General features: G+C 50.6%; 1 protein-coding gene across 1 annotated transcript in view; it reads right to left on the reverse strand.

Annotated features, from left to right (window-relative positions):
• Positions 1-23192, reverse strand: part of LOC143956943 (NACHT domain- and WD repeat-containing protein 1-like) — a gene marked incomplete in the record, with an annotated part of 331576 nt that overhangs the window by 263361 nt on the left and 45023 nt on the right. The window contains 2 exon segments of the mRNA XM_077467116.1: positions 14469-14673; positions 17359-17447. Coding sequence (XP_077323242.1) covers positions 14469-14673; positions 17359-17447 — 294 coding nt within the window.

Raw genomic sequence — 23192 nt, forward strand, 5'->3', positions numbered from 1 at the left:
TCTCATCTTGCTCTCCGCTCTCTATCTCTCTATCTTATCTCACTCTCCCTCTCTCTTATTTCCCCCCTTCTCTCTCACTCTCCCTCTCTCTTATCTCATCTCTCTCATCTCACTCTCCCTCTCTCTCTTATCTCACTCTCCCTCTCTCTTATCTCATCTCTCTTCATCTCACTCTCCCTCTCTCTCTTATCTCACTCTCCCTCCTCTCTTATCTCACTCTCCCTCTCTCTCTCATCTCACTCTCCCTCTCTCTCATCTCACTCTCCCTCTCTCTCATCTCACTCTCCCTCTCTCTCATCTCACTCTCCCTCACTCTTATCTCACTCTCCCTCTCTCTTATCTCATCTCTCCCTCTCTCTTATCTCATCTCTCCCTCTCTTATCTCACTCTCCCTCTCTCTTATCTCACTCTCCCTCTCTCTTATCTCACTCTCCCTCTCTCTATCTCACTCTCCCTCTCTCTTATCTCACTCTCCCTCTCTCTTATCTCATCTCTCTCTCTCTTATCTCATCTCTCTCTCTCTTATCTCATCTCTCTCTCTCTTATCTCACTCTCCATCTCACTCTCCCTCTCTCTTATCTCATCTCTCTCTCTCTTATCTCGCTCTCCCTCTCTCTTATCTCACTCTCCCTCTCTCTCATCTCTCTCTCTCATCTTGCTCTCGCTCTCTCTCTCTATCTTATCTCACTCTCCCTCTCTCTCATCTCACTCTCCCTCCCTCTTATCTCACTCTCTCTCTCTCTTATCTCCCTCTCTCTCTTATCTCATCTCTCTCTCTCTCTCTCTTATCTCATCTCACTCTCCCTCTCTCTTATCTCGCTCTCCCTCTCTCTTATCTCATCTCTCTCTCTCTCTTATCTCATCTCTCTCTCTCTTATCTCATCTCTCTCTCTCTTATCTCACTCTCCCTCTCTTTATCTCGCTCTCCCTCTCTCTTATCTCGCTCTCCCTCTCTCATCTCGCTCTCCCTCTCTCTTATCTCATCTCTCTCTCTCTTATCTCATCTCTCTCTCTCTTATCTCACTCCCTCTCTCTCTCATCTCACTCTCCCTCTATCTTATCTCGCCTCTCCTCTCTCTCTCATATCCTATTCTCTTATCTCTCTCTATCTCTCTCCTCTGTCTCTCTCATATCTATCTCTTATCTCTCTCTCTCTCTCTCCTCTGTCTCTCTCATATCTATCTCCTATCTATCTCTTCTCTCTCTCAATCTTAAAAACAAACTTAAAATATTTAAAAAAAGATTTAAACTCCATATTATTTCCAATTTTTATTAGAAGGAAACTGGAAAACCTGTACACCCCCCCCCCCCATCACCCCCACGCCCAGTTTAGAAAGGAGTCACCAACATGAAGATTGGCTCGGTTATCTTCAGCTGCCCCGTGTGCCCGCTGCGGCCCGTTGGGTTTGAAGCCCAGGCTGCGCGGCGCGGATTAGTAATGGAATGCATATTAGCGTGTAAACCTGCGCTGTATACAGCTGGGGCCTCTTGCTGGCTATGAAGATTGAATGCCGAGGAGATCATATTGTTCCTCTAATAGCTCCTCTCTCATTACAGGAGAAGAATATAGAATTGTGAACTGGTTGTTTTTGTCATCTAAAAATAAAATCACTTTAATATGCTGCCTTTAAAGAAATCCACATATCTTAAAGTGGTTGTAAACCCTTACAAACCACTTTGACCTACAGGTGAGCCTAGATTAAGGCCTAGATTAAAGCCGCGTACACACGTGGCGGACTGTCTGGCCAACTTAGTCCGTCAGACAATCCGACAGACAGTCCGTCATACTTTTGAATGAACGGACTTGCCCACACACGGCACTTTTTGAGCGGACTAATACGGCGTACTAAGTCCGCCATACTATCCGCCCTACTTTTGAAATGAACGGACTCGCCCACACACGCGGAGGAAAGTCCGCTCATTTCGAGCGCGTCTCCAGGTAGGCGGGGCCCGCGAAGGAGACGTCGCTGACCCCGCCGCCTGGAATGGACTTAAAGGGGAACCCCAACGCCAAAAAAAAAACGGCGTGGGGGTCCCCCCCAAGTCCACAACAGACCCTTGTCCGAGCACGCTACCCGGCCGGCCAGGAAAGGGGGGCGGGCGAGCCGCCCCCCTCCTGAGCCGTACCAGGCCGCGTGCCCTCAACATGGGGGGGTGCCTTGGGGAAGGGGGGCCGCACGGCCCCCCCACCCCAAAGCACCTTGTCCCCATGTTGATGAGGACAAGGGCCTCTTCCCGACAACCCTGGCCGTTGGTTTGTCGGGGTCTGCGGGCGGGGGGCTTATCGGAATCCGTGAGCCCCCTTTCATAAGGGGGCCCCCGGATACCGGCCCCCCACCCTATGTGAATGAGTATGGGGTACAATGTACCCCTACCCATTCACCTGTAAATAAAAGTACAAAAAAAAACAACAACACGAGATAAAATACTTTATTGCACAGCTCCGGGGGTCTTCCGTCTTCGGGGGTCTTCTCGCCGGACTCCTCCGCTATCTTCTTGTAGCTCTTTTGCTAGCGGAGGAGTCCGGCTTTCTTCCTCGCCGCCGGCCTCTTCTCCCGACTTCGGGGGACTTGTCCCCCTCTTCGGTTCTTCTGCCGGGCCACCGCGCCTTCTTATAGCTCTTTTACAGGCGGTGGCCCGGTCTTCTTCGCCGCTGTCGCCGCCGCCTTCCGTTCTTCTTCTTCTTCTCCAGGAGATGTTGCCTCGACGATCTCTCCGGCCGGAATGCCAGGGACGCACTGCGCGGCCACTTATATAGGGACAAGGGGAGGTGTCACATGGCTTTATGTCACATGGGTTGGTGTCACATGGTGACCCCGCCCCCTTACGATGTCATAGTCCCCATGTGACATCAACCCATGTGACCAACCATGTGCCATAAAGCCATGTGACACCGCCCCATTGTCCCTATATAAGTGGCCGCACAGTGCGTCCCTGGCATTCCAGCCGGAGAGATCGTCGAGGCAACATCTCCTGGAGAAGAAGAAGAAGAAGAAGAAGAAGAAGAACGGAAGGCGGGCGGCGACGGCGGTGACAGAAGACCGGGCCACCGCCTGTAAAAGAGCTATAAGAAGGCGCGGTGGCCCGGCAGAAGAACCAAAGAGGGGGACAAGACCCCCGAAGTCGGGAGAAGAGGCCGGCGGCGAGGAAGAAAGCCGGACTCCTCCTCTAGTAAAAGAGCTACAAGAAGATAGCGGAGGAGTCCGGCGAGAAGACCCCCGAAGACGGAAGACCCCCGGAGCTGTGCAATAAGTATTTTATCTCGTGTGTTGTGTTTTTTTTTGGTACTTTTATTTTACAGGTGAATGGGTAGGGGTACATTGTACCCCATACTCATTCACATAGGGTGGGGGGCCGGTATCCGGGGGGCCCCCTTATTAAGGGGGCTCCCGGATTCCGATAAGCCCCCCGCCCGCAGACCCCGACAACCAACGGCCAGGGTTGTCGGGAAGAGGCCCTTGTCCTCATCAACATGGGGACAAGGTGCTTTGGGGTGGGGGGGCCGCGCGGCCCCCCCTTCCCAAGGCACCCCCCATGTTGAGGGCACGCGGCCTGGTACGGCTCAGGAGGGGGGGCGCTCGCCCGCCCCCCTTACTGGCCGGCCAGGTAGCGTGCTCGGACAAGGGTCTGTTGTGGACTTGGGGGGAACCCCCACGCCGATTTTTTTTGGCGTTGGGGTTCCCCTTTAAGTCCATACCAGGCGGCGGGGCCAGCGACGTCTCCTTCGCGGGCCCCGCCTACCTGGATACCCGCTCGAAATGAGCGGACTTTTCTCCGGGCGGGAAAAGTCCGCTCATTTCAAAAGTACGGCGGACTGGCACACACACGGGCGGATTGTCCGCCGAAATGCGAGTCCGACGGACAGTATTACGGAAATTCCGAAATACTTAGTCCGCCGGACTGCACGCTGAAAAAGTCCGCTGAAGCCCACACAGGAGCGGACTGTCCGCTGAAATGTGTTTCGGCGGACTAAGTAGGCCAGACAGTCCGCCCGTGTGTACGCGGCTTAAGGCTTACCTGTAGGTCCAAGAAATATCTCCTAAACCTACACGGTTTAGGAGATATTTGCCGAAAGACAGGCACCGCTGTGTACGGCGCATTCGCTGTAGACAGCGGCGCGCAGGCGCACTGAGCGCAGCACCGTCAACGAAGAAGATGCCGCGCGTGTCGACTCCCGTGCACATGCGCGAGAGTGACGTCATCGCGGCTTCGCCGAATGACAGCAGCGGAGCAGCGAGACCCCACCAACAAGATGGACGCTCCGGACTACAGGGGACAGCGGTGACTTCGCTGGCTCCTGTGTCAGGTAAGTGACACATAATGGACTACTATGCGATGCGATGCAATGCGATGCATAGTAGTCCATTATGCTTTGCCTTTGCAGGGAATGAAAGAGGAAGTAACACTCATCAGGGTTTACTTCCTCTTTAAAAGGCAAAGTTCACCTTTTGTAAAAATAATAATAATAATATTAATGCAGAGTATTTTGCAGGTGAAAAGATGCACATATATCATTTATTTTTATACTGCAGCCTGTAATGATATCATGTACTGGACACAGGAAAGCTGTGGCTATGTTGTCGGGAAATCCTTACGGCGACCATGACCGCTTTGGCTCACAACAGTTCCACATTGCAGTAGAAATCTGAACCCCCCCCTTAGGATTTATACTTTAAAATAGCGGTTCTCTGAACATAGAGAAAGCAGGACCAGGCTGGGTGTGAGAAAACAGCCAATGTGGGTCTGGCAGGATGTCCAGGCCTGTCGTAAAACTGTCACCATCTCAATCCAGAGAACTAGCAGATACCGGAAGTCAATACTTTAGTGCACATAAAGCTTAACGCGGTAGTAAACCCGCAGATTTTTTTTTTTTAACCTGTAATGCAAAAGGCATAACGAGCTAGTATACACCGCATACTAGCTCATTATGAAATACTTTCCTTAGACCCCTTTCACACTGGGGCATTTTTCAGGTACTTTAGCGTTAAAAAAAGCGCCTGTAAGGCGCTTGAAAGAAGCCTCATCTGCAATCCCAAATGTGAAAGCCCAAGTGCTTTAAGAGCCCTTTCATACTGCCAGCGCCCAAAAAACGATCGTAAAGCGCCGCTTAAACTAGCAGCGCTTTACCAGCGTTTTTCGAGCACTAGTGTGGCGCTTTTAACGCCTGCTAGTGGCCAAATAAAGGGTTAAAAGCGCCCACAAAGCGCCGCTGCCAAAAGCACTTTGCAGGCGCTTTTCAAGCGATTTTCAGGTGTTTTCCATTGTATTCATCGCTCCAAAAGCGCTGCAAAGAAGCTGCTTGCAGGACTTTTTTTGACACCCTGCCAGCGCAGCGCCTCAGTGTGAAAGCACTCTGGCTTTCACATTGTGATTGCAGTTGCGGCTTCTTTCAGGCGCTTTACAGGCACTTTTTTTTTTAAGCTAAAGCACCTGAAAAATGCCCCAGTGTGAAAGGGGTCTCAGTGTGAAAGCACTCGGGCTTTCACATCAGGATTGCAGTTGTGGCTTCTTTCAAGTGCTTTTCAGGCACTTTTTTTTTAACGCTAAAGCGCCTGAAAAACACCTGAAAAACGCCCCAGTGTGAAAGGGGTCTTTGAGGCGCCGGCAGGTGATCTCAGTCCACGCCGAGGGACCTGACATTTTCCCCTCGGCGTGTCTTCCGGCTATTGCAGCTCTGGCAATGTGAGTGGCCAGAGCTGCAATGTCTTCACTCCCGTGCATGCGCGCGGGAGACTTCTTTCTGGCAAGGTCCGGCTTCTGCCAGACCTGTCTGCTGGGAAATTCAGAGCGCATGCGCCGCTGAAGTCAGCGGCTGCATGCAAGGGGAATATCTCCTAAACTGCACAGGTTTAGGAGATATTCTTTTTACCTACAGGTAAGCCTTATTATAGGCCTTATTATAGGCTTACCTTAGAGCTGCACAATTAATGGCCAAGAATCGTTATCGCGATCTTTACTAAAGTGTTCCCCGATTCTTTCTATGCAAAGAATTCTCTCGGCTCTTCTGAAGCTTTCAAAAGAAAGGAAGAGAAAAAGCGGGCAGTCTGCCGAGAATCACATAATTCTCTATCGGTTGAACTTAAGTATAAACATTGTAACAATTTGTCAATGGAATAGACTTTGTGTGTAAGGCCCCTTTCACGCTGAGGCGGTTTTCGGGGCCTCAGCTCTTTTCACTCCAAGTGTGTGCGCTAGCAGGACGGTGAAAAAAGTCTTGTTGGTTTCAAGTTAAAATCATTTTATTTTGCTAGAAAATTACTTAGAACCCCCAAACATTATATATATATATATATATATATATATATATTTTTTAGACACCCTAGAGAATAAAATGGTGGTTGTTGCAATATTGTATGTCACACTGTATTTGCACAGCGGCCTTTCAAATGCATTTTTTTTAATTACTTTAACCACTTGAGATCCGCGCTATAGCCAAATGACGGCTACAGCGTGGATCTCCTTTTCCGGGACGACATCAATAGACGTAGTCCCGTGTACGAGCGGCCTGAGCGCCCCCTGAGGGGCATGCGCGGCGCGCTCTGTGATCGGCGAGTCCATGAGACTCGCCTGATCACCGATCCGTGCAAGGGGTCGATCCTGACCCCTTATCACGTGATCAGCTGTCAGCCAATGACAGCTGATCATGTGATATAACGGAGCCGGTAATCGGCTATTATTCCTCCTCGCGCTGGCAGCGCAAGGAGAAAAAAAAAAAGCCGATCACCGGCGGCTGTGATTGGGACATCAGTCCCGATCACGGCCAGCCCTGCTAGTGCCCACCTGCCCCCTGCCAGTGCCCACCTGCCCCCTGCAGTGCCACACTTATTAAAAGTAAGTGCCCCCCGTCAGTGCCACCCAGCAGTGCCCATAGTGCCACCCAGCAGTGCCCACAGTGCCACCCAGCAGTGCCACCCAGCAGTGCCACCCAGCAGTGCCCACAATCTGCCTCAAAGGTGCTGCACCCCAGTGCCACATATCCGTGCCCATCAGTGTCATCTAGCAGTGCCCAGCAGTGCCGCCCATCAGTGCCCAGCAGTGCCACCTATCAGAGCCACCTATCAGTGCCACCTATCAGTGCCCATCAGTCCCATCTATCAGTGGTACCCATCAGTGCCCATCCGTGCCACCCATCCGTGCCACCCATCCATGCCATCTTATCTGTGCCCATCAGTGCCGCCTTATCTGTGCCTATTAGTGCCGCCTTAACTATGCCTATCAGTGCCCACCAGTGCAGCCTATCAGTGCCCACCAATGCAGCCCATCAGTGCCCACCAATGCAGCCCATCAGTGCCCACCAGTGCAGCCTATCAGTGCCCACCAGTGCAGCCTATCAGTGCCCACCAGTGCAGCCTATCAGTGCCCACCAGTGCAGCCTATCAGTGCCCACCAGTGCAGCCTATCAGTGCCGCCTCATCAGCGCACTTCAATGAAGGAGAAAAATGACCTGTTTGCAAAATTTTATAACAAACTATTAAAACATGATTTTTTTATTTTTTTTGCATCTTTTTTTGTTTGTTTAGCAAAAAATAAAACTCCGAGCTGTAATTAAATACCACCAAAAGAAAGCTCTATTTGTGGGAAAAAAATGATAAAAATTTCATTTGGGTACAGTGTTGTATGACCGCGTAATTGTCATTCAAAGTGCGCCAGCGCTGAAAGCTGAAAATTGGTCTGGGACTGAGGGGGGTTTAAGTGCCCAGTAAGCAAGTGGTTAATGAATGAAAAAAAACAAAAAAACTAACCAGCAGAGTTAGCTAGAGGTCGACTGATATATCGGCCGATATTTGGCGTTTTTTAATTAATCGGCATCAGCCGATTGTGCGGATAAAAAGGCCGATGATATCTTCAGCGCGACTTGCAAATGACTTCTGTAATAGAAGTCAATGTAAGTTGCCTGAAGTCTTCAGTGAAGGGACTTGTCTCCTCTCTGGGCTCTGCCAAGAAAAGAGTAAAGAGATACAATGTTTACACTTCTGAACGAACTAAGCTCTGTGTGTAGAAGATCTCAGTTTAACCATTTAAAGACTAAATCTTTTCTGACACTTGTTGCTTACAAGTAAAAGTCCTGTATTTTCTGCTAGAAAATCCCTTAGAACCCCCAAAAATTATATATATTCTTTTAGCAGAGACCCTAGGGAATAAAATAGCGGTTGTTGCAATATTTTATGTCACACGGCATTTGCGCAGAGGTCTTTCAAACGCAATTTTTGGGGAAAAAAGACACTAATAAATAAAAAAAAAAAAAAAAACTAAAACTGTAATGTTAGCCCATTTTTTTTGTCCAAAAGTTTTGATTACCTGTTTTCGTGTATTTAATATTTAATATATAGTTTTTTTTTTTTTCATCTAAATTATACATACAAGTGAACTGATTGGAGGTTTGTTTTGTTTAATAAATGTTTAAATGTAAGAAATTTTCTGTATCACTTATGACTTAAAGTGGTTGTATACTTAATTTTTTTTTTACTTTTACCTACAGGAAAGTCTATAATAAGGCTTACCTGTAGGTAAAAAAAAAATCTATATATAATCTAAATATATTCCCCTCGGTATACGCCACTGACTGCAGCGGCGCATGCGCACAAGGGGATTCTCGGCTGAAAATCCGGCAGTGGCCGACCGGCCGGGATGAAATCTCCCACGCGCATGCGTGGGAGTGACGATATCGCGGCTCCGGCCACTCACAGTACCGGAGCCGCGATACCCGGAAGAAACGCAGAGGGAGCATGTCAGCTCCCTCGGCGTGGATCTGGCCAGATGTCGGGGCCTCGTTCTAAGGTAAGTAATTCATAATGAGCTAGTATGCGGTGCATACTAGCTCATTATGCCTTTTTTTTTTTTTTTACCACCTACAAAGGAAAACATTAGCGTGTTTACTACCGCTTTAAGGCTGCTGCCACACTGGAGCGGGGAGGCGTTGACAGTAAAACGCTGCTAGTTTTAGCGGCGCTTTACCGTCATTTTAGCGGCGCTATTCGGCTTCTAGCGGGGCACTTATAAGCCAGCTAGCGGCTGAGGAAGAGGTTAAATGCGCCCCGTGAAGCGCCGCTGCCAAATCGCATTGCATGCGCTTCGGCAGTGGTGCCCATTCATTTCATGGGCAGGAGTGGTGGGGGGGAGGGGTATACACCACTCCAAAGGTGGTGCTTGCAGGACTTTTTTTTTTTTTAACATCCTGCCAGCGCATCGCCTCGGTGTGAAAGCACTCGGGGCTTTCACACTGACTGCAGGGGGGGCTGTTTTGCAGGCACTTTACAGGTGCAATTTTTAGCCCAAAAGCGCCTGGAAAATGCTCCAGTGTGAATGGGGTCTGTTAGATTTTATGAGATGAAGGGGGGGGAGGGGGGGGAGGAAAAATAAATTAAAAAATCGGCCTAACATATCGACCAAAAAAATAAAATAAAAATAAATCGGCATTATATATCGGCCATCGGCCGCCACAATTTCTAAATATTGGCATCGGCCAGAGAAAAACCCATATCGGTCGACCTCTAGAGTTAGCCCATTTTTTTTTTTTTTTTGTATAATGTGAAAGATTTTACTTTGCGAGAATTGTGATCTTTTTATTGTAAGCAAAAAAAATCGTGATTCTCATTTCGGCCAGGATCGTGAAGCTCTAACCTACCTGTAGGTACATGCAGCCATTGTGCCCACCATATAGAGCTTCTGCGCCAATCATATGCAGCCATTGTGCCCACCATATGGAGCTTCTGCGCCAATCATATGCAGCCATTGTGCCCACCATATGGAGCTTCTGCGCCAATCATATGCAGCCAATGTGCCCACCATATGGAGCTTCTGCGCCAATCATATGCAGCCATTGTGCCCACCATATGGAGCTTCTGCGCCAATCATATGCAGCCATTGTGCCCACCATATGGAGCTTCTGCGCCAATCATATGCAGCCATTGTGCCCACCATATGGAGCTTCTGCGCCAATCATATGCAGCCAATGTGCCCACCATATGGAGCTTCTGCGCCAATCATATGCAGCCATTGTGCCCACCATATGGAGCTTCTGCGCCAATCATATGCAGCCATTGTGCCCACCATATGGAGCTTCTGCGCCAATCATATGCAGCCATTGTGCCCACCATATGGAGCTTCTGCGCCAATCATATGCAGCCATTGTGCCCACCATATGGAGCTTCTGCGCCAATCATATGCAGCCATTGTGCCCACCATATGGAGCTTCTGCGCCAATCATATGCAGCCAATGTGCCCACCATATGGAGCTTCTGCGCCAATCATATGCAGCCATTGTGCCCACCATATGGAGCTTCTGCGCCAATCCTATGCAGCCAATGTGCCCACCATATGGAGCTTCTGTGGCCATCATATGCAGCCAATGTGCCCACCATATGGAGCTTCTGCGCCAATCATATGCAGCCATTGTGCCCACCATATGGAGCTTCTGCGCCAATCATATGCAGCCAATGTGCCCACCATATGGAGCTTCTGCGCCAATCATATGCAGCCATTGTGCCCACCATATGGAGCTTCTGCGCCAATCATATGCAGCCATTGTGCCCACCATATGGAGCTTCTGCGCCAATCATATGCAGCCATTGTGCCCACCATATGGAGCTTCTGCGCCAATCCTATGCAGCCAATGTGCCCACCATATGGAGCTTCTGTGGCCATCATATGCAGCCATTGTGCCCACCATATGGAGCTTCTGCGCCAACCAACCCCAACCAACCAACCAACCCCTAAGCAAGATGAGCAGACAGACGATTGGTCACTGGTCGCTGTAAACACCCCCTTTGATTTGACAGAAAAGAGCAGAAGCCGAGACAACGGTCAGTTCTCCGTTTACCATCCAAGCAGGAACATCTGCCAAGGTTGAGAGCCGATTACCCGGCTCATCGATCGAACTCGGACATTAATTGCAAGCAGGGCTGCTGTTCGAAATCACGGGGCCCCATACAGGCTACCTGGCAGGGCCCTCCCGAATATATCAAAAACAATATTTTCACCAAAAAATACACTAAAATCATTGTTAGCCGACACAAACATAACAGAGAACCTGTGTGAATTTGCCCTTTTTTAAATAGTTTTTTTTTATATTATTTAAACTTATTTTATAATTTTTTTAAATAATGTTTACATTTTTTTTATTATTTTATTTTACAATTGTAAGGGCCGGTTCACACTGCAGGCGAGGCGAGGCGACTCCGACTTGCCTCGCCGCGACCTGCCGCGGCCTCAGCGGCGACTTGCAAATGACTTCTGTATAGAAGTCAATGCAAGTCGCCCCGAGGTCGCCCAAAAGTAGTACAGGAACCTTTTTTCTGAGTCGGAGCGACTCGAGTCGCTCCTCTCAGAACGGTTTCATTGTACAGAATGGGGGCGACTTGCGAGAGCGAGGCGAGGCGAGTCGTGTCACCTCGCATCGCCCGCTGTGTGAACCGGCTCTTAGGGGACAGGAGAGCTGTCAGCGTTGCGGGAGGGGGGGGGGCAGCAGCACAGTGATAGGGGGGCACACGGGGGGGATCAGAAGCAGGCAGAACAGAGAGGGGGATCGTTGTGGGGGGAAGAAATTACAGGAACAATGCCCCGTGTCTGTGTTTCTCCTTGCAGGAGCTGAAAGCTGGCAGCAGGGGGAGAAACTGGCTTTCAGCTGCTGCAGAGAGCCGCACAGGGCATCCTTCTGTAATTGCCCCTCTGTCTGACCACACCAATTTCCTCTGCTGCTCGGGGCCCCCTATGTGTTTGGGCCCCCTACAGGAGGACTGGTGGTCCCCCCCTATCAGCGGCCCTGATTGCAAGTATTCTTCCTCCCCGATTCTACCTTATTTCTTTGTGGCTGTATATTGTCTTTATCTCTTTGAAACATCTTTTCTGTAAATGTTTTATTTGCGCCAACTTTGACCTTTTCATATTAAACCCTTATGTTGAAAAGTGTTAACCTCGTCTCTAAAGCTCTTAATGAAGGCTATAAAAATGAAGCGGCCTCGTACAAGAGCGCTACTGTGGTAGAGTAAGGCCTCTGAGCAGACCTGTCTGTGGTAGCTGTGGTGTGCTGCAGACGCTTATTCTGAAATCATAATTGGTATTGTTAAATAGATGGAAGTCCTGACCCTTCCTAAACAAAGGTCGGTGGTGGGAGTTAAAGGGTTAATTGCGTAATTAGCTCAGTGACAATGGCTCTCAGGCTGCTGGCACCTAGATTGTGGTCCCGCAAGCTGGAAAATCTCTGTGCTGGGCGCAGCTGAGAGTGGCCTTGTTACGTAAGTGACAGTGTGGTGTGAGGTTGGCCGTTCCTTCATCGCGAGTTAGAGAGGAGGGCGGGGATCTGACAGCCGCAATTGTCACACAGCCTGCAAAGCATTCCTCCCATGATCCATGGGCAGACAGTGCAGGAAGAGTCTGCCATGGTCAGTGGTGGCTTGTGCGCAAAATTTTCAAACAAACTGAAAAAAAAAAACATCAATTGCAGCTTCTGCGCCCACCATATGCAGTCCGGTCATATGCAGCCCGGTCATATGCAGCCATTGTGCCCATCATATGCAGCCCGGTCATATGCAGCCATTGTGCCCATCATATGCAGCCCGGTCATATGCAGCCATTGTGCCCATCATATGCAGCCCAGTCATATGCAGCCATTGTGCCCATCATATGCAACAATTGTGCCCATTACATGCAGCCTCTGTGCCCATCACATGCAGCCTGTGTGCCCATCACATGCAGCTTCTGTGCCCATCACATGCCGCTTCTGTGCCCATCACATGCCGCCCAGTCACATGCAGTCATTGTGCCCATCACATGCAGCCTCTGTGCCCATCATATGCAGCCTCTGTGCCCATCATACGCAGCCTCTGTGCCCAGCACATGCAGCCATTGTGCCCACCATATGGAGCTTCTGCGCCAATCATATGCAGCCTCTGTGGCAATCATATGCAGCCATTGTGCCCATCATATGCAGCCATTGTGCCCATCATATGCAGCCATTGTGCCCATCATATGCAGCCCAGTCATATGCAGCCTCTGTGCCCATCATATGCAGCCTCTGTGCCCATCACATGCAGCCTGTGTGCCCATCACATGCAGCCTGTGTGCCCATCACATGCAGCCTGTGTGCCCATCACATGCCGCTTCTGTGCCCATCACATGCCGCCCAGTCACATGCAGTCATTGTGCCCATCACATGCAGCCTCTGTGCCCATCATACGCAGCCTCTGTGCCCAGCACATGCAGCCATTGTGCCCACCATATGGAGCTTCTGCGCCAATCATATGCAGCCTCTGTGGCAATCATATGCAGCCATTGTGCCCATCATATGCAGCCCAGTCATATGCAGCCATTGTGCCCATCATATGCAGCCATTGTGCCCATCATATGCAGCCCAGTCATATGCAGTCATTGTGCCCATCATATGCAGCCCGGTCATATGCAGCCATTGTGCCCATCATATGCAGCCTCTGTGCCCATCACATTCAGCCTCTGTGCTCATCATATGCTGCTTCTGTGCCCATCACATACAGCCCAGTCACATGCAGTCATTGTGCCCATCACATGCAGCCTCTGTGCCCATCATACGCAGCCATTGTGCCCATCATACGCAGCCATTGTGCCCATCATATGCAGCCTGTGTGCCCAGCACATGCAGCCATTTTGCCCACCGTATGGAGCTTTTGCGCCAATCATATGCAGCCATTGTGCCCACCATATGGAGCTTCTGTGCCAATCATATGCAGCCAATGTGCCCATCATATGCAGCCTCCATACAAGTGCTGTTTTTTTGTCTGCCTACAAGGTGCGGTCTGCCCATAATTAAAAAATCAATTGGCTGGTAAAGAAGAACATAGTGATTTCTAGTGGCAGCTGACAACAACCAACCCCCCCCCCTCCTGGCCCAGGCCAGAGAAAGCCCACCCCTGCCCATTGGGCAGCCAGCAGTAAGGCATTTACCTGATCCAGGGCTGAGGCTGGGGCTGTGGTCTCCTCTCCTCCTCTCGTCGGGTGCAGGCAGTGGCTCCGGCGTCTGTTCCTCCTGTGTCTCTTCTCTAATCTCCAAAATGCTGGGCATCCATTAGGATAGCCTGGCCCTTTGGCCAATCAGGAAACAGGTCTCACTGACCTGCCTCCTGATTGGCGGGAAGGAACGTTAATGTGAAAATAGTGAAAATTCATTCGCTATCGTTGCACAACAGGGTGGGATCGGGGGGCAGTGCTCTGCGTAGATATAGTACAGTGAGTGAACATTGCCACTCCAGGACAGGAAGTGTTACTGGCACAATCACAAGCTGAAAGTACAGGGAAAAGCCTGAAAATCGGAAAATGAATGAGAGCGAACTGCCACATCGAAGGACGTAGGAGCTGCAATATATTACAAGTCTGTTTTTGTTTAAAGAATCAGTTTTATCCCAATTCCCTACAATACAGGCTGTGCAGGTACAATAAATACAGGTTGATATAGATTCTACCATATACATACATCTACATTCTACAATCTGCTCTCCTACCTTGCTTCCAGTCCACCACTTTTAAAGAAGCTCCTTGATTGGCTACATAGATGTGACCTGCCGCGGCACAGAGAGCGTACAGACCGCGCAGAGGGAGGGACAGACTGTCACAGGAGTGCAGGAGACTCAGCCAACCCGACGAGGAAACCTTCCAAACCTTCAGAAAGCCATCTGAGGATCCAGAGTACAGCAACCCAGCGTGGAGCTGAAAAGGAACAAACATTACAAACATTGGTACCAGCAGATTGGAGAAAAGCCAATGTAGCTCCAATATTTAAAAAGGGCCCCAAATACATCCCTGGGAATTACAGACCAGTCAGCCTAACATCAATAGTATGTAAACTCTTGGAGGGGATGATAAGGGACTCTATACAAGATTTTAGTAATGAGAACGGTATCATTAGCAGTAATCAGCATGGATTCATGAAGAATCGTTCTTGCCAAACCAATCTACTAACCTTCTATGAGGAGGTGAGTTGCCATCTAAATAAAGGAAGACCCGTAGACATGGTGTATCTAGATAAAGGAAGGCCCGTAGACGTGGTGTATCTAGATAAAGGAAGGCCCGTAGACGTGGTGTATCTAGATAAAGGAAGGCCGGTAGATGTGGTGTATCTAGATAAAGGAAGGTCCGTAGACGTGGTGTATCTAGATAAAGGAAGGCCGGTAGATGTGGTGTATCTAGATAAAGGAAGGTCCGTAGACGTGGTGTATCTAGATAAAGGAAGGTCCGTAGACGTGGTGTATCTAGATAAAGGAAGGCCCGTAGACGTGGTGTATCTGGATAAAGGAAGGTCCGTAGATGTGGTGTATCTAGATAAAGGAAGGCCCGTAGACGTGGTGTATCTAGATAAAGGAAGGCCCGTAGACGTGGTGTATCTAGATAAAGGAAGACCCGTAGACGTGGTGTATCTAGATAAAGGAAGGCCCGTAGACGTGGTGTATCTAGATAAAGGAAGGCCGTAGACGTGGTGTATCTAGATAAAGGAAGGCCAGTAGATGTGGTGTATCTAGATATAGGAAGGCCCGTAGACGTGGTGTATCTGGATAAAGGAAGACCCGTAGACGTGGTGTATCTGGATAAAGGAAGGCCCGTAGACGTGGTGTATCTAGATAAAGGAAGGCCCGTAGACGTGGTGTATCTGGATAAAGGAAGGCCCGTAGACGTGGTGTATCTAGATAAAGGAAGGCCCATAGACGTGGTGTATGTAGATAAAGGAAGGCCCGTAGACGTGGTGTATCTAGATAAAGGAAGGTCCATAGACGTGGTGTATCTAGATAAAGGAAGGCCTGTAGACGTGGTGTATCTAGATAAAGGAAGGTCCGTAGACGTGATGTATCTAGATAAAGGAAGGCCCGTAGACGTGGTGTATCTAGATAAAGGAAGGTCCGTAGACGTGGTGTATCTAGATAAAGGAAGGCCCGTAGACGTGGTGTATCTAGATAAAGGAAGGCCCGTAGACGTGGTGTATCTAGATAAAGGAAGGCCCGTAGACGTGGTGTATCTAGATAAAGGAAGGCCCGTAGACGTGGTGTATCTAGATAAAGGAAGGTCCGTAGATGTGGTGTATCTAGATAAAGGAAGGCCCGTAGATGTGGTGTATCTAGATAAAGGAAGGCCCGTAGACGTGGTGTATCTAGATAAAGGAAGACCCGTAGACGTGGTGTATCTAGATAAAGGAAGGCCCATAGATGTGGTGTATCTAGATAAAGGAAGACCCGTAGATGTGGTGTATCTGGATAAAGGAAGGCCCGTAGATGTGGTGTATCTGCATAAAGGAAGGCCCGTAGACGTGGTGTATCTGGATTTTGCAAAAGCATTTGACACAGTTCCCCATAAACGTTTACTGTACAAAGTAAGGTCGGTTGGCATGGACCATAGGGTGAGTACATGGATTGAAAACTGTCTACAAGGGCGAGTTCAGAGGGTGGTGATAAATGGGGAGTACTCGAAATGGTCGGGTGTGTAGTGGGGTCCCCCAGGGTTCTGTGCTGGGACCAATCTTTATAATTAAATGTATTCATAAACGACCTGGAGGATGGGGATTATATAAATACTGGACTGGTGACCCCACAATAGGGAGAAAAAGTTTTTGCAGAAGGGAGTGTAACAAGACTTGTGGCCACTCATTAAAATTAGAAGAAAAGAGGTTTATCCTTAAACTATGTAGAGGGTTCTTTACTGTAAGTGCGGCAAGGATGTGGAATTCCCTTCCACAGGTGGTGGTCTCAGCGGGGAGCATCCATAGTTTCAAGAAACTATTAGATAATCACCTGAACGACCGCAACATACATGATATACAATGTAACACTGACATATAATCACACAACATACATGATATACAATGTAATACTGACATATAATCACACAACATACATGATATACAATGTAACACTGACATATAATCACACACATAGGTTGGACTTGATGGAGTTGTGTATTTTTTCAGCTTCACCTACTATGTAACCAAGTCAGGTGGGGGAGGAAACAGCTAGATGACGCTGGACGTCTTCGCGCCAGGAAATGAGGCGGGACTCTATAGGACTTGCTGCAGCTTCTAATGCACATGGTGAGAAGCTCACAGTGTGCAGTGAAATCAGAGGAAGCCGTTTCAGTCCAGAAGAGAAAGCTGTACAACTGTGCAAGACTGAAGGGAAGTCTGATGTTCAGCTTTACCTGCCTGGCTGTGATAAACCACCACATGGGAGCCCAACCTGCAGCCCTCCAGCCGTGGCAGAACTACAAGTCCCATCATGCCTCCGCCTTTGGGGGTTCATGCTTGTATCGGTCAGCCTTGCAATGCCTCATGGGGCTTGTAGTTCTGCATCAGCTGGAGGTCTGCAGGCTGAGCCCCCCATGAGATACGGGGGATCCTCTTTAATATCTTACCTGCAAAGCTGTGACTTTATCTTCATGTGTTCTCTCTGAGCGAACGTTTTCCTGGATTTCCAGGTCCCAGACATCGATCTTCCCACCGTCTGCATTACAAGAAGGATGTGCTCAGTTTTCCACCAAATCAAGAAATGGGTCAGAAAATCACAGCAGCCCAATATTTAAAACATCCAACATCTAAGATATACTGATAGAATCATCATCCAAAGCCGTCTTCAGGAAATCAATTCTTAAATCCCAATAAAAACTAAAAACCAACGGCCAGGGTTGTCGGGAAGAGGCCCTTGTCCTCATCAACATGGGAACAAGCTGCTTTGGGGTGGGGGGGGCCGCAGGGTCCCCCCTTCCCCAAAGCACCCCCCCATATTGAGGGCATGCGGCCTGGTATGGCTCAGGAGGGGGGGGGGGGGGGGCGCTCGCTCGTCCCCACCCCCTTTCCTGACCGGCCGGGCTACGTACTCGGATAAGGGTCTGCTATGGAGTTTGGGGGGACCCCCACACCGTCTTTTCAGCGTAGGGCTTCCCCTTTAAATCCATACCAGGTGTCGGAGCTCGCGTGGTGTCAATCTCGCCGATGGAGGCGGCGACATTGACTTCCTGCGCTAGTTCCGTCTACCTGGAGCCGCGTTCAAAATTAATGTCCTTAACTCTGTGTGTGGGCAAGTCCGTTCATTTCAATAGTCCGGCGCATTGTCCGCTGCACCGAGTCCGCCGGAAAAGTCCAGTCGTGTGTGTGGGCAGGTCCACTCGGGAAAGTCCGGCGGACCTCCGCTGCAAAGTCCGGTGGGTTGTCCGCTGGACTAAGTCCGCCAGATAATCTGATCGTGTGTACGCGGCATTACTGTCCTTTTTATTAATAATTCAGCCACAGCCTGAGAAATGTGAAGGTAGACATCCCAAGTCTCCCATGAGGTGTGGGAGTCTCCCGCATTTCTGCTTCGGCTCCCGCACACCCACAAGCACCTCCCGATATCCCGGGATTGATGACCGGGATTGATGACCGGTGCGGTGGGGAACAGCTGTGAACAGCGATCTCTCTGTATAGATTCTCCTTCTCTCCTTCCCACGGCGGTGATCACAGCTGTTCCCCGCCGCACCAAACATCCCCCGCTGTTCCCTGTGTGTTGCTCCCCTGTACTTCTCTGGCCCTCTTCCCCCGTGTCCCCTTCCTCCCCCCTCTCTGTCCTCCTCCCCACCCCTCCGTGTCCCCCTTCGCCCCTGTCCCCTCCCCCCCTGCTCCCTGTCCTTCTCCATGCCCGTCCGTGTCCCCCTCCCCGTCCTCCTCCTCCACGCCCGTCTGTGCACCCCCCCTCCACTCCCTGTCCTCCTCCATGCCCCTCCGTGTCCCCCTCCGCTCCTCCTCCATGCCCATCCCTGTCCCCCTCCTCCCCCAGCTCCCTGTCCTCCTCCACGCCCCCTCCGCTCCCTGTCCTCCTCCTCCACGCCCCTCCGTGTCCCCCTCCGCTCCCTGTGCTCCTCCTCCATGCCCATCCCTGTCCTCCTCCACGCCCCTCCACTCCCTGTCCTCCTCCTCCACGCCCTCTGTGTCCCTCTCCTCCACCCCCCCCACCCCCTGTCCTCCTCCACGCCCCTCCACTCCCTGTCCTCCTCCTCCACGCCCTCTGTGTCCCTCTCCTCCACCCCTCCACTCCCTGTCCTCCTCCACGCCCCTCCGATCCCTGTCCCCCTCCTCCTCCACGCCCCTCCGCTCCCTGTCCTCCTCCACGCCCCTCCGTGTCCCCCTCCGCTCCCTGTGCTCCTCCTCCATGCCCATCCCTGTCCTCCTCCACGCCCCTCCACTCCCTGTCCTCCTCCTCCACGCCCTCCGTGTCCCTTTCCTCCACCCCTCCACCCCCTGTCCTCCTCCACGCCCCTCCGCTCCCTGTCCCCCTCCTCCCCCAGCTCCCTGTTCTCCGTGTCCCCCTCCGCTCCCTGTGCTCCTCCTCCATGCCCATCCCTGTCCCCCTCCTACCCCAGCTCCCTGTCCTCATTCACGGCCCTCCACTCCCTGTCCTCCTCCTCCACGCTCTTCGTGTCCCTCTCCTCCACCCCTCCGCTCCCTGTCCTCCTCCACGCCCCTCTGCTCCCTGTCCTCCTCCTCCATGCCCTCCGTGTCCCTCTCCTCCACCCCTCCACTCCCTGTCCTCCTCCACACCCCTCCGCTCCCTGTCCTCCTCCACGCCCCTCCGCTCCCTGTCCTCCTCCACGCCCCTCCGCTCCCTGTCCTCCTCCACGCCCCTCCGCTCCCTGTCCTCCTCCACGCCCCTCCGCTCCCTGTCCTCCTCCTCCACGCCCCTCCGTGTCCCTCTCCTCCACTCCCTGTCCTCCTCCACGCCCCTCCTCTCCCTGTCCTCCTCCACGCCCCTCCGCTCCCTGTGCTCCTCCTCCATGCCCATCCATGTCCCCCTCCTCCCCCAGCTCCCTGTCCTCCTCCACGCCCCTCCGCTCCCTGTCCTCCTCCTCCACGCCCCTCCGTGTCCCTCTCCTCCACTCCCTGTCCTCCTCCACGCCCCTCCTCTCCCTGTCCTCCTCCACGCTCCTCCACTCCCTGTGCTCCTCCTCCATGCCCATCAATGTCCCCCTCCTCCCCCAGCTCCCTGTCCTCCTCCACGCCCCTCCGCTCCCTGTCCTCCTCCTCCATGCCCTCTGTGTCCCTCTCCTCCACCCCTCCACGCCCTCTGTGTCCCTCTCCTCCACCCATCCACTCCCTGTCCTCCTCCTCCACCCCCCTCCCTATTTGCTGGGGGGGGGGGTGGGCGCGGAGCGATATCTCCCTGAAATTAGTTTGTCCAGGTTGGGATGTCTGTAAAGGGGTGTGATAAGAAGGGGAGTTGAGGTCTGGCACGCCTTATACACAGAAATTAAGAGACGCCCCTCACCCCCTTTTTTTTTTTTATTAATCACACCATACCGAGCCACGTGGTGCTGTGGCACCATGTGGTTTGGCGCCCAAGAAAATGCGCTCTTAGAGGTGCCATTAGGAACCAAACATGTGATTTGGACCTCTGCTGGATGAAAATTTTACTGACTGGACCTCCTTGAATTTTAATTCAATACCCTTCTCTACAACAAACTGGGACTTAACAATCCCGGTAACAAAAACGGAGTTGGTTTATACAATGATTGTGGACGGGACGGATTGTGGACTGAGAAGCAGGACGTAACGCGAGTCCCTGACCTGACAAATGGGCGCAGATTCTCACAGATATGCTCCTAAATCCCTTTTAGGCTCCTTCACACTGGCATTGGTGATTGGTGACTGGCATTCAGGCGGCAAAGGATGCGTCGTATTGCCTCCTCATCACCTGCTGTAACCGCCTTGAGTCCTGCTCCAGCCGGCTGCAATTGTGCGCTTTGCACTCAGTTGTGGAGTGCTTGCAGAGCGGCCCCGTTCATTTAAAAGGGTGGCATTCGGTGTGCGCTCAGAGGGGGTAGAATTCCTGCCGTGGCCATGAAGCAAAGCATCGCAGCCGTAATATGTGTACACCCCCAGTCTCTGTATCTGCAGCTAAAAGGGGGTAGCGGGGTTGTGTTGCCCTCCAATCAGTGAAAGAGCCCGTATATACGTCCTTCCTAGAAGAGTGGAGGCTGCTCTAGCTGCGGAGCCACCTCCATATTGGTTCAGGTGCTTAGCTAATAGTTTCTTGAAGCTATCAATGACCCCCGCTGAGACCACCACATGTGGAAGGGAATTCCACATCCTTGTCGCTCTTACAGTAAAGAACCCTCTACGTAGTTTAAGGTTAAACTTCTTTTCTTCTAATTTTAATGAGTGGCCACAAGTCTTGTTACACTGCCTTCCGCGAAAAAGTTTTCTCCCTATTGTGGGGTCACCGGTCAGGTATTTATATATTGTGGGGTCACCAGTCCGGTATTTATATATTGTGGTGTCACCAGTCCGGTATTTATATATTGTGGGGTCACCAGTCCGGTATTTATATATTGTGGGGTCACCAGTCCGGTATTTATATATTGTGGGGTCACCAGTCCGGTATTTATATATTGTGGGGTCACCAGTCCGGTATTTATATATTGTGAGGTCACCAGTCCGGTATTTATATATTGTGGGGTCACCAGTCCGGTATTTATATATTGTGGGGTCACCAGTCCGGTATTTATATATTGTGGGGTCACCAGTCCGGTATTTATATATTGTGGGGTCACCAGTCCGGTATTTATATATTGTGGGGTCACCAGTCCGGTATTTATATATTGCGGGGTCACCAGTCCGGTATATATATATATATATAGATATATATATATATATATATTGTGGGGTCACCAGTCCGGTATTTATATATTGTGGGGTCACCAGTCCAGTATTTATATAATGAAATCATATCCCCCCTCAGGCGTCTCCTCCAGAGAGAATAAGTTCAGAGCTCACAACCTTTCCTCATAACTATTATCCTCCAGACCCTTTATCAGCTTTGTTGCCCTTCTTTGTAGTCGCTCCATTTACAGTACATCCTTCCTGAGGACTGGTGCCCAGAACTGGACAGTATACTCCAGGTGCGGCCGGACCAGAGTCTTGTAGAGGGGAGAATTATCCTTTTATCTCTGGAGTTGATCCCTTTTTAATGCCAATATTCTGTTTGCTTTGTTATCAGCAGCTTGGCATTGCTGAGCCCATCATCTACTAGGACCCCCAGGTCCTTCTCCATCCTACATCCCCTCCAGAGGTTCCCCTCCCCCCAGTCTATAGATTGCATTCCGATTTTTGCCACACAAATACATTCTTTTACATTTCTCTACACTGACCCTCATTTGCCATGTAGTTGCCCCTCCCCCCATTCATTTGTTCAGATCTTCTTGGAAGGTTTCCACATCCTGCGGAGAAGTTATTGCCCTGCTTAGCTTAGTATCGTCCGCAAATACAGAGATTGAGCTGTTTCCCCCATCCCCCTCCTCCAGGTCATTTATGTACAAATTAATAGGATTGGTCCCAGCACAGAACCCTGGGGGACCCCCACTACCCACCCCCGACCATTCAGTGTACTCCCCATTTATCACCACCCTCTGAACTCACCCTTGTAGCCAGTTTTCAATCCATGTACTCACCCTATGGTCCATGCCAACGCACCTTACTTTGTACAGTAAACTTTTATGGGGAACTGTGTGAAATGGTTTTGCAAAATCCAGATACACCACGTCTACGGGCCTTCCTTTATCTAGATACACCACGTCTACGGGCCTTCCTTTATCTAGATACACCACGTCTACGGGCCTTCCTTTATCTAGATACACCACGTCTACGGGCCTTCCTTTATCTAGATACACCACGTCTACGGACCTTCCTTTATCTAGATACACCACGTCTACAGGCCTTCCTTTATCTAGATACACCACGTCTACGGGCCTTCCTTTATCTAGATACACCACATCTACTGGCCTTCCTTTATCTAGATACACCATGTCTACGGGCCTTCCTTTATCTAGATACACCACGTCTACGGGCCTTCCTTTATCTAGATACACCACGTCTACGGGCCTTCCTTTATCTAGATACACCACATCTACTGGCCTTCCTTTATCTAGATACACCATGTCTACGGGCCTTCCTTTATCTAGATACACCACATCTACGGGCCTTCCTTTATCTAGATACACCACGTCTACGGACCTTCCTTTATCTAGATACACCACGTCTACGAGCCTTCCTTTATCTAGATACACCACGTCTACGGGCCTTCCTTTATCTAGATACACCACATCTACGGGCCTTCCTTTATCTAGATACACCACGTCTACGGGCCTTCCTTTATCCAGATACACCACATCTACGGGCCTTCCTTTATCTAGATACACCACATCTACTGGCCTTCCTTTAT

This window comes from Lithobates pipiens, unplaced genomic scaffold (genome assembly GCF_037356315.1).
Source record: "Lithobates pipiens isolate NorthernLeopardFrog02 unplaced genomic scaffold, aLitPip1_a1.2 Scaffold_47, whole genome shotgun sequence".
NCBI lineage: Eukaryota > Metazoa > Chordata > Amphibia > Anura > Ranidae > Lithobates > Lithobates pipiens.